The sequence below is a fragment of the Tachysurus vachellii genome, chromosome 14, assembly GCF_030014155.1.
Source record: "Tachysurus vachellii isolate PV-2020 chromosome 14, HZAU_Pvac_v1, whole genome shotgun sequence".
NCBI classification, from domain to species: Eukaryota; Metazoa; Chordata; class Actinopteri; order Siluriformes; family Bagridae; genus Tachysurus; species Tachysurus vachellii.
The window spans coordinates 11,726,458-11,744,066 of NC_083473.1; the positions used below are offsets into that span (position 1 = coordinate 11,726,458).

The 17,609-nt window shown below is 35.9% G+C and overlaps 1 protein-coding gene across 1 annotated transcript in view; it reads right to left on the reverse strand.

Annotated features, from left to right (window-relative positions):
- Positions 1 to 17,609, reverse strand: part of abcc8 (ATP-binding cassette, sub-family C (CFTR/MRP), member 8) — a 46,680-nt gene that overhangs the window by 16,335 nt on the left and 12,736 nt on the right. Inside the window, exons 8-22 of the mRNA XM_060887378.1 lie at positions 17,206 to 17,370; positions 15,747 to 15,902; positions 12,007 to 12,141; positions 11,357 to 11,519; positions 11,232 to 11,272; positions 10,646 to 10,791; positions 8,026 to 8,134; positions 7,803 to 7,913; positions 6,652 to 6,724; positions 6,215 to 6,320; positions 5,224 to 5,256; positions 3,711 to 3,740; positions 3,033 to 3,131; positions 2,098 to 2,182; positions 521 to 601 (exon numbers count right to left, since the gene is read on the reverse strand). Of these exons, the coding sequence (XP_060743361.1) occupies positions 521 to 601; positions 2,098 to 2,182; positions 3,033 to 3,131; positions 3,711 to 3,740; positions 5,224 to 5,256; positions 6,215 to 6,320; positions 6,652 to 6,724; positions 7,803 to 7,913; positions 8,026 to 8,134; positions 10,646 to 10,791; positions 11,232 to 11,272; positions 11,357 to 11,519; positions 12,007 to 12,141; positions 15,747 to 15,902; positions 17,206 to 17,370 (1,533 nt within the window). The remainder of the gene's footprint in view (positions 1 to 520; positions 602 to 2,097; positions 2,183 to 3,032; positions 3,132 to 3,710; positions 3,741 to 5,223; positions 5,257 to 6,214; positions 6,321 to 6,651; positions 6,725 to 7,802; positions 7,914 to 8,025; positions 8,135 to 10,645; positions 10,792 to 11,231; positions 11,273 to 11,356; positions 11,520 to 12,006; positions 12,142 to 15,746; positions 15,903 to 17,205; positions 17,371 to 17,609) is intronic.

The following is a 17,609-nucleotide window of genomic DNA, read 5'->3' on the forward strand; positions in this document are numbered from 1 at the left end:
AAAGATATGACAATGCACTGAAATCTATGCACTAAAAACAGTTCAATCCCCATAATTAAAAGCAGATTGGCATACTGTCTTAAAGCCAGTACCCTATGGCGTACTTGGGGTTGTCCCTCTGGGGAAACCTTAAAGGCAGTAGGCTTCTGCATCAGTGAATAAAACCATTTTACAGAGCTAAAAACACTTAAACCCTTAAGAACCTTTCTTATTCCCAAGAGTGTCTTAGTGATTTTCAATTTTATTTAGTTTTTTTTAATTATAGGATTTGGTACAACCTGTATTATAGAGGACAGTACTATATCCAAGGATCTGAAAGGCAGTGTGAAAAAGTGTGACCGCTTGAAAACAAAGTTATCCACATTCCCTTTTTTCAAAGAGATTTCTAAGTAGAATTATTTTATGGGGAAAAGAATCATTTATTTAGGAGAAAACTATCTTAGAATTGATTCACCCAACCTCAAGTGTTTGCAACTGTCTGTACTAATGCTGGTATATATCGGTAGGTGTTTCTACTCACCAGGAAGACTACATTGGTGGTTTGATAGAGGGCACGGGCGACACTGATACGCTGCCTCTGGCCTCCTGAGAGGATGATTCCCTGACAAGAGAGAAAAGGGGTTCATAAGAAAAATGTATGACATGTTGGTTTAATGTACACTATATGGCCAAAAGTATGAGGACACCTGACCACCTATATCTGCTTGTTGAACATCCCATTCCAGATTTAATCCAGATTTGAGTCAATAAGCTCTACTCTAGGGAGGCTTTCCACTAGATTTTGGAATGTGGTTGTGGGGATTTGTGCTCAGTCAACCACAAGTGCATGACTGAGATCAGACACTGGTGGTGGATGAGGAGACCTGGGGTGCAGTCTGTGTTTCAATTCATCCCTAAGTTATTCTGTAGGCTCTCTGCAGACCACTCATGCTTTTCCACACCAAGCCTTTGCCTTGGTGGACCTTGCTTTGTGCACAGGAGCAATGTCTTGCTGGAACAGGTTTAAGCCTCTTAGTTTCAGTAAAGGGAAACTGTAATCCTACAGCTATCACAGACACCTATAGAACACCTCTTCTGTTTTTGTTCAGTTTGGGGAAGGTTCATATGGTTTGTGATGGTCAGGTCTCCAGAAACATTAGTCATACAGTGTACTTTCGGAATTATAATGAATTCATATTTTCTATTATACATTTTCTTTATAATTTAAAGTTTAGTTACACCAAAATGAAAAGGTAAACATTGCACTGATTGCAAGAGCATCAAAGACAAATGTGGCTGCTAGTATCTTTTTACAAACTGAACCGAATATGTTTTTGTCCATTCCAGTGTTGCACATAACATAAAAGACATAAAAGTCGAACATTTACTGCCTGACATTTTTATAACTGCATTTTTCAAATGTGATGGAGAGCTACGTGGTTCAGATACGAGAAACTGTTCAAAGGGTAACAATATTCTGACTGCTGCACAAAGCTGACCTTTGTAAAAGAGTGCAAAGAAGAAAGCCAATATTGAATAAACCTATTTCTGTGGCAAGGTATAAAAATTGCTGTTGACCAATAGCCTTTTCCAAATCTGGCAGTATTTGAACAATTTTGCAAAAAAAAAAAAATACGGACAAAACTATCAGGATCCTGATGTACATTGCTGATACAGACAAATACAAGAAGACTTATAGCTGTAATTGCAGTTAAAGGTTTTTCTGTCAAGTATTGTCCAAGGAGGCTCATGAGGGCAAAGGCTTCTTTTCATGATTACTTTAGTGCTCTGTGAGTGGGTCAGTGGCAGTTAACTCAGCTATTTGTGAGCCACTTTTGTACTCATACAGCAGAGATAAATAGAGGAAAAGGGAGAGCAAAAGATTGAGTGAGTGAGAATCCACACATGGCCCTCTGTAAATTTTATGTTACCAAACAATATATACAGTGCCATGTATAAATAGGGAGTCAAAGCTTTCGCACAACATGAGGCAACATGCAACAATATTGTATTTGTACATTGCATTTTGTGTTTGAAAAGAAATGTTTGTATTAGGTCTAAAGTTTCATGGTCTACTATGAGAGTGTAAGAGAGTGTTGTGATAAATAGCACACTCACCCTTTCACCAATTTCCGTCTGGTCCCCCTGTGGTAGGATGTCAATATCAGGCTGCAGGGAGCATGCCTCAGTCACTGTCTTATACCTGTACAGACAACACACTCAGTGCTGCTATACACTCAACATTGATTCAAGGAAATTCGTTCTTATTTTCTTCAGCATTTTGTTGACTGATGAGTTACATGAAATGTTCCATCTTACTATTGAAATATAATAAAATGAGATATAATGATAATAAAAACACATAAAAATTCACTAGCGTCATACTGGTGAAAATAACGTTCGTTTACTTTTTTTTTTTTACTTTAACTGATAGATTTTTCACATCTTTTAAGTGCACCCAGGCAGCATATTTAACAAAAGAGCAAAAGAGAGGGAAGGGGGCAGGTGCAATTCTGAACCATGATTGCATGATTGTTAAAGCACTTTACAGATGAACAGGAAATGAGTCAGAGTGACCTATACTGAATAATAAAGAGAGACAGACTGACAGAGAAAGAGGAAAAGAGACAGAAGGAAAGAGATGATAAACACTGGTCCTTTTAGCTTAATTTCACCACAGTAACAGAAGGCCGGAAGCTGCTTAATGTATTTTGATTGACAGACCATTAAAAACACAGGCTAGTGACAGCACCATAATAAACCTGAATGAGTCTTTTAAAAATGCCATTTGGAGGACTGATAAGAGCAAACCCTGCTAACAGGGATAAACAGCAACATATGGTTGTCACTTTAATATGCGTGATACTGAGTCAGGTCTCAGATCTACAGGACAAAATACACAGGCATCACTGATAGCATTCAAATACCAACATACTAGAAATGTCATTGTGACTTTTTGAGCTATAAAATCTCTAAGGAGGGTAAATGATAGATTCCACCAGCAAAATGGGAACATATAAAAGAACTGACTGACACAAGAGATGAATTTATACCTTTGTTTGATCAGAGGCATCTCAAATGTGATGTTCTCAACCACAGAAGCATTTAGAAGCCAGGGCTTCTGGGAAGCATATGCAACAGCACCTCTTTTTCTGTTAGAAACAGAGAGAAAGAGAGAGCGATAGAGATCTGCTGCGATGGGACTCTCATTCAATACTGTTTACCATACTTTAATGCAGATTAGACTTAATGGTGATGCTTTATGCATACTTGTCATATTGTCATTTTACTGATGCCAGTGGTGTAGGTTTTCAATTCAAGACAAGGGGCACACTTCTTAAAGCTTAATGCCAAATGTTAGCACTAAAGATTTTTATTTTATTTTTATTTTTTTAAATTTAGGCTATTTTTCACTAAGAATATAATGATAATTATGTGATTGAGAGACTGATTGATTGATTAATTGATTGACTGATTCATCTTCAGTAATAGCTTTGTCCTGTGCATGTCCTTATGATAGATCCTGGGAATACTGGGCATGACAACACACATTGGATGGGATGGCAGTCTGTAGTTTTTTTAGTTTAATTTTTTATTTTTTTTTTAATAAATTACAGCCAAAAACAAATACCAAGTTTTTGTCAGTCAATAAATCAAATTACAATGGAAGAACTCCCTTTCAAATCTACATTTTTTTCCATGTTTATCTGTGAGAGTGTATGTATACATACCGGAATTCTTCATCACCAGATGCATCTGGACTACAAACATAAGCATGCACACACACACAAACACACACACACAATCATTATGCCACAATTTCAATAAGTGGCTCATTAATAAGGCTAACTAAGATGTGCAAAGTACTTTCCTTTTCAGAAAGACATGTACTGTATATTGTTCATATTAATTTATGCTAAAACAAAACCTAGAAAATGTAGGTGCTTGGTGAGCTAAAATCTGAGATCAGGTAAGGTTAGCTCCTTGTGTCCTTGTTTGGAAGCTCTGGAGCCTTAAAATGACATACAGCCAGAAAGCAGCCAATAGTAACACAATCTGTATGCCCTTGGCTGTTGTCCCAGCTTAGTTTATAAGAAAGGAAATACACATATGCTTGTGAAAGGCGCACACACACACACAAACACACACACACACACACACACACACACACACACACACACACACACACAATACTTTCGGAAAGAGGATGAGTGCAGTCTCAGGTTAGGGTCACAGAAGACATCATGAATAAAGAACCTAGCATTGTATTTTCAAAGCTCTTAACCAGTGCTTATGCCATCTGGAGCACTTTATATCAATACTACATAAATACAGTACTATATAAAATCTCAAGGTCATGTTAGTAGTACTCCGGTTTCCTCCCCCGGTCCAAAGACATGCATGGTAGGTTGATTGGCATCTCTGGAAAATTGTCCCTAGTGTGTGAGTGAATGAGTGTGTGTGTGTGTGTGTGTGTGTGCCCTGCAATGGGTTGGCACTCTGTCCAGGGTGTATCCTGCCTTGATGCTCAATGACGCCTGAGATAGGCACAGGCTCCCCATGACCCGAGGTAGTTCGGATAAGCGGTAGAAGATGAATGAATGAATGAATGAATGTTACTGTAGTAGTAATAAATGTTTCATGAGTTCATAAAAGAACTACTTCATGCATCTTAATGAATGAACCATAAATGAATGAACCCATCAGATGCTGGTCAAATAGAATCTTTAAATAAAAAAAAATCATGTTTTAAAATGCTGCAACTGTACTTCTACTTGAGATCCATGAAAAAAATCAGTACAGAAAATTTCACAATTTAAAATGACATTCCAAGGCTCCCACAAATACATCTATAGAGGGCAAAATGGCTTAGAAAATAATTTTCTAAAGTCTTAGTAGCATTACCAGTCCAGCTAAGAGCTCACATTGTATTGCTGAAGAGACAGGAGAGGAGGAGGTGGGAGAAAGACTGCAGCTGAGCACACACTGCTTGAGTGGGACTAGAACTGGGACTTAGTCAGGATATTACATAGACCAGCAGATGCAATCACAGAGAGAAGATTACAACCCTCCAGAACCCTCCAGAGAGAAGCATACTGCAGAGCATAATGCTCAAATACATATGCATGTAAACACACAGGAGGTTTTCTATCAGGGTGCAGCAATGCCATACCATAATGTTGAATTAAACGCCAATAAAACAAACAAAAACATTTATTAATTAATTTAATGCAGGATGTGTACCTTTCATCTCCCTCTGAATCCAGCTTCGGAATACTGTAACGAGAGGAAAGAAAAATTGTACAAATTCAAATTATTGCATCAGTAATTATATCTATTAACAGCATCTGAATGCAAAATGATCTACAGTTACATGAACAATAATTAATCAGTAATATAAGCAGTCATGCATGTGAGCTTTCACAGATTACATAGGTCAAGCCTTATTCAGAGGATAAAGACAGGAATTTTTAATGTCTAAATGTTATATACAGTAAATATATATCCACCATCGACAAGGTCAAAATATATAGTTTCCTACTGAGTATCAGACAGACTATTGTTTAATACAAAGTCTATATAGCATTTTACTGTTAGTCCACAATGTAATCTCCAGTTTTATTCTGCTTTTGTAGTTTGCATTGTAAACTAATAATGGGAGTTACAGATGTACAGAATATAGTATTATATAGTGTTATTGTGTTATAATAGAAATAAGTTTAGATTTGATTTGATGTATCATATCATAATGGGGTATAGTAGATGGGGTTTATATTACATTATATGCTAAACATTTTCACTAGATATATTTTTTTGCAGTCTAATCATATTTAGCTGGTGTTTTGCAGACATCTGCAAAATATAATGTCAGCAAATTTATCACCTAAAATGTCAGGATTAGGTAGCTGTACTGGAAAGAATACAATATTGCAAATAGGATTGCATACACAATTTCTCATTTTCATTTACTGGGAAAACGTATCAACTGAATGAAACCGCCTGGGTCACAGATCCATCGATTCCAGCTTTTCAATTATCAGAGCTCTGTGGATTTTTATGATATAAAACCTACCTTTCTATTCTCAGTGTATTCTACAGTAAAGACAAAAAGCAGCTCTGTTCACCATGTTTGAGAAGGACAGTAAAAATAGGCAAAATGGCAAAAGGATGAAACAAATGTTGATTTGTAGGAAGTTGTGCTTGATAAGCATTATGTGCTGCATACAGTACGTACCTGTTCCATGTCACTGTGCCAGAGATCTTCTGCATCTCTCCCAGTGCAGCTAGTAACAGAGAAGATTTTCCACAACCCACCTGACCCACTATCATAGTCAGCTGACCTGGGGAGAAACACACATACACACGCACACGCACACACACGCACACACACACACACACACACACACACACACACACACACACACACATACATGCACAAAAGCATACACACACACACACATCCACCCACCCCTCCCCACATACGCACATGCACACACACACACACACACACACACACACACACACACACCCATGCGCGCGCACACACACGCACGCACACATGCACATACACACACACACACACACACACACACACAAATAAGGAAGGAGAACATATATTTCACCCAATATCCTGCTCTACTGCAATTTTACGAGACATTTTTGGAGACTCACCGAATGGAATCTTTATGTTCACGTTGAAAAGTGTGGGTGCTCCCTCAGTCCAGCTGAAATAGCCATTGCTTATCTGTCAAACAATTGTCAAACAATTAAAAATTGCTCTCAATTCCAAAATACATCTGTAATATTATACAGATATACAAAGGAGGTAATAAATTCATTTTAGTGGGTTATTCATTCTATTTTGCAACTGATAAACTTTTTATTTTATAATACTGCCAGGTTTTCTAACTTTAACCGTACATCCATGTGGTAACACACCATTTAGTGTATTTAGTAGCATCAATTTTGACCTTTTAAAGGAATTTTCAACAGTCCTCCTCTTTTACACAATATTGAGCAATACACATTAGACAAATTGACAAGTAAATTCAACAACAAAAAAAGAATCTTCATTCGATTTGCACTAGAGGGGATATGCCTCATTTAAAGGTGTACATGTATTTTAAAAAATTTTTTTTTTCAGATAACAGGTACATACATGCTATATAGCCATATGCACAAGCAAAGGTCAAATGTTTCACATAATGTGGAAATTCCCAACTCCAATTAAAATACCGCTATTTAATTTTTCAATTAGAAGGATTTATTTTGCAAAACGTAATCCTAACCCAAATTCAAAGCTGAAAAATGCTGGTTGCAAAAATCTAATGCTCCAAATGTCTGCCTCTGCTTCAACAGTGAAAGATATACAAACATTTGGCAAACTTTATGTTGTTATACAGTGTTGTCATGGAAACACACCCCAAACTACACCATGAGAAGTGATAAATTTGCAATATAAAAAAATTCATATGTTTAATAATATGTTAAATCAATGCAAAAGCAATATAATTCTTTTCAAAGAATGGACGAGACTGAGATGTCACCATACATGTATAATTCATAAGAAGTCCAGTACAGTAAAGTGACATGCAATGCAAAAGTAATGACTGTGTCATGACAAATTGTGAACTTCTTTATTTCAGAGTGTTCATTAAAGCCTTACTGTATGATTGTCCATAGTATATTTATGAGTAGTTTACTCTCAGGTAATGTATTGGCTAATTAAATATAGTTGAAGGCATTTATGTGGAAGATTATATCACTGAAAACAAATGTTTCATGAATATTGATTCAACTCCCTCTGGCTCATTGTATCTTACTTTGATGCAGATATCTTCATCCGCAGCCGTTTCGATACACTTCTCACTCTGTAGCCCAATGCTGTTCCACTCCTCTCTCACTGGATGCTTACGATTCACAACTTTCAGTGGCTACGAACACAAATAAGGCATTTAGACACACCAAGGACTACTCTGAGTCTTTTAAACTGTTATGTATCATTTATGAATGAAGGACAAGCAAAGAATCAGAGTGACTCCTCACAAGTGCTTGATAATTGCTGTGGTTGCTAGAGATGGTTGGAAGGGTGGCCTTAGGCTCTTGCTCTTCTCCGATCTCATCACTGGAGAAGAACTCACTTAGCTTCTGCACACTAATCCAAAAAAAAAACATTTAGGAGAAATAATGTGTTGCTATCCTATACAAGCAAGTCATATAGAACATGTCTAGTTACTCTGCAGTACATCACATGTCCTGTCTTATGTATTTATCACAGTGTGAAATATCTTGCCCATGTAGGAACTACAGTTCAACAGTACAAGTACCTCTTACAGCAATTTGTAGTATAAATTAATAACATACAGTATTTCTTAACACAACTGACAAGTTAAGCAGAGAATAAGGCAAAAAAAAAAATTGCATACTATCATTATTTTATTTGGCTGATGAGTAATAGAAGGACAGTTGATTTAGGAGATATTTCAAATGCATTTAGATGCAAAGCTCTTAATGGAGCATCATGAAAACTTCTCTCAAGTAAACCTACATTAAGAGAAACATTAAGAACAAATGAAAATAAACCGCCATGAATCCATACTCTGGGAAGATGTTCTTACATGTTTGTAAGAACAAACATTTCTTTGTTTAGTTTCAATGATTCAGTTCAATTCAGTTAAGTCAGCTTTACAGATGTACTGTAGTCTTTAATGAACTTTGCAGAGGTGACAGAAGCAATGAAAAATTCCCCGAGGCTACATGGAAAAAACTGTGAGATGAACCACAACTCAAATCTTCTGTGTGACATAGTGGAATTGTAAATCATTACGCTTCTAAAACTGTTTGCTATAGAGCCAAATAGGGCTGTGTTGAAAGTTTTTTTTAGTGTGAGCATCGTGATAAATCTCTGTTTGTAACACAGTTGTGTATATAAGCTTTTGACCTGGTGATAAAATAACAACACATATATATGCCTATTTTAATTATTTACATGCATCTATAAGTAATAATTTGTACATTATTTTAATATATTTAAAAATTTTATATATATTATCAAATATACCATACATCTATGGCTTCCCTGCACCCCTAAGGAAAAAAGGTCTCCACAGTGTGCAGCAGAATATTTGATAATTAAATGAATCAGTTATGTCCTTTTCATCAATTTGCAAATGAAATATATAAAATGCACAAACTGGGTTATTTCTAGTGGTGGAAAGAGTACTGAAAAATCATACTCAAGTAAAAGTACTACTACTTCCCAAAAATGTAGTGTGAGTAGAGTAAAAGTACCCGTCCTAAATACTACTCAAACTACAAGTAAAAAGTAGCCCATTTAAAAGTACTCAAGAGTAGTGAGTAGTGAGTATTATGCTGTATGAATGTTATTCCACTTTTACCCTGCAAATTAAAAATATAACTTCTCATATATCATTCTCTTTTATGGATGTTGCAGAAAAATAAATAAATAAATAAATAAATAATATATATATTATATATAATAATATATATTATTATAATTTATTATTTATAATATATTATTATAATATATATTATATATAATTTATATATTTCAACTGGTTTAGACAGGAAAAGGTGACATGACATAATGACACAATTGCCCTTCTTCGCCTTCAATGCATAAAACTCCTTCAAGTTCAGCTGTGTAGTTGAGGTGTTGCACCATAGATATCTACACCTCGATGTAGGTGTAGATATGTATGTGTTGCACGCTGAATCACCCACCACACTTCCTCCCTCCTCCTCCATGATTAAACTAAATTAGCCCTAACCGCGGCACCAGGTGTCTTGAAGTCTGTCTGATGCAAGTTTTCTATGCGCAATTTGATTGGACGGGAATCAGGCGACTGATTATTCTCCTTAACCAATCACCGTAGACAGGAAAAAATAAACGTGGTAGGGACGGCAGGTTGAGGGAAAATAGCGCAGTAAAAGTAGCGATACAGCCCTAAAAATGTACAAAAGTAAAAGTAAAAGTACACTGTTTTTAAACTACTTAATAAGTACAATTCCTGAGAAAAACTACTCTATTACAGTAGCGAGAGTATTCGTAATTCATTACTTTACACCACTGGTTATTTCTTTCCTCAAAACAGCTACCGTGTGCTACTAATATAGCACTTATGGTCTAACCATGTTCTGATTTTATGAGGCGTCGCTTTAAGTTTCCATTTCTTTCTTTAGAGCAAGCCTGTGGCCTCAAAGCAAAGCATGTTCAGCACTCAGCAAAGCATGTTCAACAGTGCACTAAAAGAATTTATTGGACACTGACAAAGAAAAATTGGAAGACCATTTCCTTTTACACTACACTAGCTCCCTGTATACTGCCTCAGAGTTTCTATTATGGTAGAATTTCTACAAATTGCTTCTTATTATTGGTAGAATAAGAACAAAATTTCTTTTTTGGGTGCAATTCATGTGCAGAGGTAAATGTTTCTGATCGACATTTCTTGGATGAATAGACACTTCCATTACAACCTGATATTTTAAAAGCAAATCCATTTTCCTCACAGACAGATGTAGAACCAAATAGATTCCTCTGGAACCATGTTGCTACATGTTTATAACTTGCACTTGGAACACAGAAAAAAGATTCATCATGGACAGCTATAGAAGCAAAATATAATCTTTTCAGTCAGTGACTAACCTGACAAGGGCTTTGACTGTGGAACGAACCACACTGGACAGGAGGAAGAGAGGTGTGACCAAGATGTGGAAAAGGGAAAGTGAAGCGAACGCTACTGCTGGGGAGAGATCTGCATCATCAGACAGGTGAACATGCACCACAAATGTCTGTACACACAGACACACACACACACACACACACACACACACACACACACACACACACACACACAAATATTACAAATAAAATGACTGCAGTTTTCATTTTAAAAGTCTGTTTTATTTAAAAATTATAACTAGCATAAAACAATTTTTTTTTCCACTACTATCAGATGATACCCCAGAGGCTGTTTCACAATGCTTTATAAATGCTCTAACATATTCTGTACTAGTATATTGTAGCACAATACAGTACTGTAAATTTGAATGTTCTTTTACATATTATCATTTATTTAAAATGTTTGGGTAATTATTTTCCTATAATACTATTTGACTGTTTTATTCTTCTTATACCACAGCAATGTTTTTTCACTTGTTTATTAGTGCTGTGTTATAAAGTTCAGTAATTAACCAATTTTAAACATTAAAACCTGGAGAGTCATACTTACAGTAAGAACTGCTGCAATTGGTATAGCGGCATTCATAAATACTGAAAAATAATACAAATATCAGTGAGGTCGTGTTTTCAATTTTGCCTGCATATGTGTAGGATTTACAGTAGAGAATTTCTCACTAGATATGGAGGTGTAGAGAGCAAAGGCCTGCAGGCTGGTCAGCTCCTTTCCCCTGGTCTCCTCCACACTGGAACAGAAGATGTGCTCCCACGAGTAGAGTTTCAGCAGCTTGATACCACGCAAAAGCTCGTTGGTTTTCTTCAGCCGCTCACTGGAATACTCCTACAGGGACAGCATTAAAGCTGGGCTCATACTTGTAAATGTTGTCTTTATGTGCATGTAACATAAGCTAAATGCTGATAAAAGATTTGAGCTGGCCTGACCTTTTACATCTCTATAATACAGCATGTAGAAATGTCGTATGCACATGTTACATACATTTTTTAAGCACGTAGCATCCTTATTATCTACAAGCAGCTTGTACAGGTCAAAAAACACCAACGCAGTCTGGAAATGTGGCGTGGGAGTATAACTTCCCAGCAGTGTGTGCATTATGTATACTGCTTATTATTATAAATATCATACTGTAGCATGACAAATAATTCTGTACAAATAACAAAATAAAAATAAAATCTAACACTATAAAATATACATGAAATGTATACAGTATACATAAATATGCATAAAAATATTTATGTATATTTGAATTTATTCTTTATTTCTTCTATTTACAGAACAGCAATTGGACAGCTTAGTAGGGATAACTCACCAAGGTGTTTTTTTGTGTTTGGGACAATTTAGTAGCCACAAAGTACTGCACAGGGGCGAGTAGGGCAATAATTGTTGCCCCAATCAAGGCACTTATTCCCAGAAGGTAGTAGAGCAGAATCACCCCCACTATAATCTAAAACAGAGTAGAAGAATCTAATTCAGCAATTTTGTTTTCTTTTCAGTCTTTATTTGGAAAATATTCAATCATTCCAAGACAATATCACAATATTTCTGATATATGTGATTATGAAAAAGGTTAGTTAGTGAGATTACTACTCTAATTGAACAGATACTGTACTGTATTTGTAGCATTTCTAAAATAAAGTAAAAGTAAAATGTGATGCAGTTTCAGATGATACCCCAGAGACTGATCTAATTGGTTTACCCCTATAACTGCTGTAAAATGGAAGAAAGCACAGTGTAATACCATAAATACACATTGTTCTTATGCATATTATTTTATTTGAGATAATGGCTGCCAGAGGACTCCAGTGAGGAAATACATTGCAAATACCTTAAGGTTTAGTAATAAATAAATTACAAGCAAGTAATGATAACTAATTAAAACAGTGTTGTGTACCTATCACTTTTACAAGAAAGTAATAATTATTGTATAAAGTTTATATATAATGAATTTCTATAATTGTATAGATTTTCCAATGGTTCCATAGTTTGATTAGATAAATATTTTAAAAAATAACTAATAAAACAAGAAAACAAGATTTCCTGCTTCTCAAAATCGGTTTTTACCTAGGACTGGAGTTGATAGCATTAATCAATGGTTTTACTTATACTTAATACAAAGACAGGAGAGAGCTGCATGTTCGGAATTATGAATAATTTATTACTGAATCTTAAAATAAAACCTTAAAAGTGTTACAAATTCTTTTTTTCATTCAGCTTTAGAAATTCACTTCCATGCATTCTTCATCTAGAAAGCACAATAAAAGACTTAATGACTAGGATGAATTGTAGGACACAACTCACTCCTTTCATTATCACCAGCCCACAAGTCCCTGGAGTATTTTTTGCAATGCCGCACTAATAAATGAATAAATGACAGCTAGTTAGAAAAGGCTATTGTTGCAGCAGGTGGTATGGCACTCATGAGCCCAGAAAAAAACTCGGCCAAAATGACTGTAGAACTCAAATCTCTCTTTACAAAATGCCAGATTGTCCTTACACCAGCAGCTACAGGTTTTCCATTATAGGTCCAGGTCCAGGCATCTACAAAGTATAAATCATCTACAAAGTAGTGGTATGGGGACATGGGTATACACCAAGAAGGTATTTGAATGTACTTTATAAATACATTATAAATATCAATACATGCATTTACTGTATGTTTGTGGATTCTGAACATTTTGGTCCATGTCATCCATCCATCCATCCATCCATTTTATGTACCATGTACACAGTGTCAACCTGAATCCTATCCCAAGGGACTCAGGGCACAAGCTGAGGTGCCAACCCATCACAGGGCACAGACTATGGACAGAGATGGCGATCAGTCTACAATCCATGTCTTGGCAGTGGAAACCACCCAGATAAAACCCCAGAACATGCAAACGTGTACAACCCTGGAGGTGCTAACTACTAAGCCACTGTACCCCTCTGCCTGACATCATTGGTACCACTCAAACTTTGCTGTAACTTATACAACTTAAATATACAACCATATTAGATAAAGATTCAAAATAAGAATTCATCACTTTTACATTTATTCACTTGGCTTATAAAGGAATTAAGAACCTTGCTTGCTGAGAGGCCTCATATCAGCAGACAGACAGTGCAAGGATTTAAATACACACCCTTCCAATAAATAGCCCAAAGCCTTAAACACTGACAAATCTCTAAATGCACAAGAGAGAACATTTCATTTGTAAATAATGACTGTGACTGGAATGTATATTTAAAAATCAACTTTGTTTTCCAGAACAAATCAGCAGTCACTTGTAAAAGTAGGAGGTAAGACATAACTATATACTACATCAATTTAATGTAATTGCTTAATCAGAGGAAATTGTAAGACATTTACAGAATTATACTCAAATTATAAAGAGCATACAGTGACTCTTCATTGCCAGACCTCAGTGGAGGAGAAGCAGAAACCAGATTAGAAGAAATTGCATTTGATGGTTAAAGGGCCTTTGAGGGCACGACTATAAACCACAGTGTGTTGCTGTTGTATCTGGCAATTCAACTCCCTTTAACCTCAAGGGAAGTAGCTGTGAGCAACATTCAAGAAATGTTAAGGAAGGTTCTGAATGATATTTCATTAAACTATTGGGATGAATTCTTCATTATTGATGTGATGTTACTATTTTAAAATGATAAAGGTAATAACATTTATGAAAGGCTCCAAGTCAACTATCTGACCGAGGCATTGAGTATAGAAGCGAGGCATTGAGTACAGAAGCGATAAGAGTATCAGTCCAATGCCGTAGGGGAGGACTGAGTCAACAGAAGCTCTCTGATAAGTGTGTTGTCTTAAAAGCAGTCCAGGAGACTGGAGAACAAAGATAATGCTCAACTCTGCCTAGAAAATAGACTAAACTGCTTACAAATATACATCATAAGGATGAATAAAAATGAACACATATAAACCTTTTGACTAACATCTGTGTTTGTAAGTGTGTTAGACATAAAATACAGGAAAACCACAGAAAAAAACCCCAAATAATTCAGAATAGCATTTAAATAAGGAAAGCTAAATCTTTTACTTTCAGATCCTAATGGGACTAAACAAGTGCATTTCAAGGGAAACACCTTAAGCCTATAAACAATCGATTCACAGACAGGGCTAGAATTCATTGTAAAACATAAATATGTGGTGGGCTAATTAGAGCCCACCACATATATATGTCAGGCCCCCGGGTCCGGTGGAAAGGAGACAGACCCGTCGGCAGGATAGCTTCAAATGATAGGGGTTTAATACACAAGGGAAACAAACAGACATCCACATGACACGGGGAACTAATGTAACTTAATCTAACTTAAATACACTAATGAATCCGCCCTGCCATCGGCAACGCGGCTCACATAAATACACACACACAGTCAATCACAGGATGGGAAACAGGTGAGGAGACAGGGAGGAGCGGACGAAGGCGTGGCAGACACATGACAATAATAAAAACATTCGCACGTGTCCAAAGGTCCGCCTCTTTATGCCCACCACATAAATATAATATTTTATATAATATAAATATTAATTTTTACAAAATATATTTTTATTGTCAAAATAGTATCAAATTTATAAAATAACTAGTTATAGTCTAAAATCTTACAGTTAACTAATCATGTAAAAACAGAGTCAATATTTATCAATTTATATATTCCTTGGCTAGATTTACAAATTTTAAAGTTTGATAAAATATATGCTGTTCAAAGGTCTTTCACTGGCAATATAAATAAAAAAACAGTTCTAAAATATGTTTGTTGACAGAAACAAAGCCAACACTTGGGACACATTAATATTTAACTATATATTTAAATATATAACTGCATTATATAATGCATTAACCTCTGTGCAAGATTTATGCACAAATAAAAGCAAAATGTAATGTACAATGAAAATACACTGTAGAAAAATGGCAAAGAAAAGTACATTCAGTGCTCACAGGTGATATTAAGATTCTGCAGTGCATGATATGACACAATAATAATAATCAGTCAATGAAAAGCAAGATAATGTTTCATGTAAGCAATTCTTTTGCTATACTGTTACATACATACCTGTACAGGCATGGCCCACAGGTTGGGACACAGGAAGAAGAACCACATCAGCTGGTTGGTGTCTATGGCTACCAGGTTACAGATCTGGCCCACAGTCATCTCTCCCATAGACATGTTTGAGGTGCACAGGCGCATGATCTTGTTATAAATCTTAGTCTGCCAAGGACAAGACCAAAAAAGGCAGGAAAGTCAAATAAGTTTTGAACAATTCCATTCACTATTATATATATAGATACCCTTTTAGTCGTAAAGTCTCTGAATGTAATTAAATTGGTAGGCCTTAACTCTCTCATTAGGACTTCCAATTAGAAACTATTAGCTGATGACAGTTCCAGGGTGCAACAATTACCTATTCTTCTAAAACTCAACAACCATGAGCTCCTCTAAGCAGTTGAATGATGATGATAAAAATGAAGCTAATTTATGTCTACAAAGAAGAGCAAGGTTATTTTAAAGATATCAAAGTGCTTCCAAAAGACAATTTCCACTGTATGGCAGTCAAATCCAAGCAAGATCCAAGAAAACCTCCAGGTATAAGAGCCTATATATTTGGCCAGAAACACAAAGCAAAACCACCATATGATACCAAAGGTACTGGAAGGATTTAGCTGACATTAAAGTGGTACTCTATTTTACAATTCAGCAATGATTGCACAAACATGATATACAAGAAAGAGTCATCAGAAGAAACCTTGATGCCGACTTAATCACAAAAGGCAACATCTGACGCATCAAAACAGCATCAAGATAAGTGAGATATATTTTGGAAACTGTTGCAGTGGACTGATAAAAAAAAATTAAACTTTGGCCATGGTTACCAATGGTATTAAAAAGAAGCAATATTTCATGAAAAGAGCATCTTGTAAACTGTTACACATGTGGGTGGATATATAATGCTCTGGGGTTTTGTACCAACCAGTGGGAGAGAAAACATTGCACAGACAGATGGAAGAATGAATTTCAGTTAAGATACTGAAGCTGAAAGAAACTGGTATCCAGAACAATCCAGCATAAACAAATTCATAATGACCTATTTCAAGAAAGTCAAGCTGGAGCTTTTGGAATTTGGAGTCTCTGGACTTAAATACCATTGAAAATATGTATGTACTGTATATCATGCAGTGCATGAAAGATGTCAGTAGAATATTTTGCAAAATATTACAAATATTTCTTTTTCTTCTTCTTCTTTTTTCGTTTTCTTTGTTAACATTTATCACATATAATGTAAGCATGGATTAACATTTGCAGAAAATTGTCAAAAATAACTTGCTGCCAAGGTGTTTACTTTTTCACCTCAAAAATCAATAAAATTCTTGCCCTGGGATTTGCCCAGGGGTGCCCAAACCTTTGCATACAAATGTAGGGCATTACACTGCTAGCATTAAAGCATATATGAAATATTACCATATATATTATTTGAACTAGTGCATGTATTGCATGTACACACAACTGTATATACCTGGATGGCTCCTCTTAGGTTGATGCCAGTTTGTATGGCTGAGTAATAAGAGGCTTGTAGAAACGTCCTCTGCAGAAGCAGAGCAAAGAACAGCAACACAGCCAGTACATAGGCATTAGCGAGAAATTCCTGTGAGGAGATGAAATAGACCCCCAATAATTGTGCCTGAAACAAAAGATAAAAAATACATCTCAGGTTGAATGCAACATCAGAGAACCGGTGCCACTAAAGCTTTACGAAATCATCCTGTTGACAGCCTTTCTACTCAAACACAGATTCAGCACATTTGAATAATTATTAATAATTAATGAAAAGAGGGGGCACGGTGGCTTAGTGGTTAGCACGTTCGCCTCACACCTCCAGGGTCGGGGTTCGATTCCCGCCTCCACCTTGTGTGTGTGGAG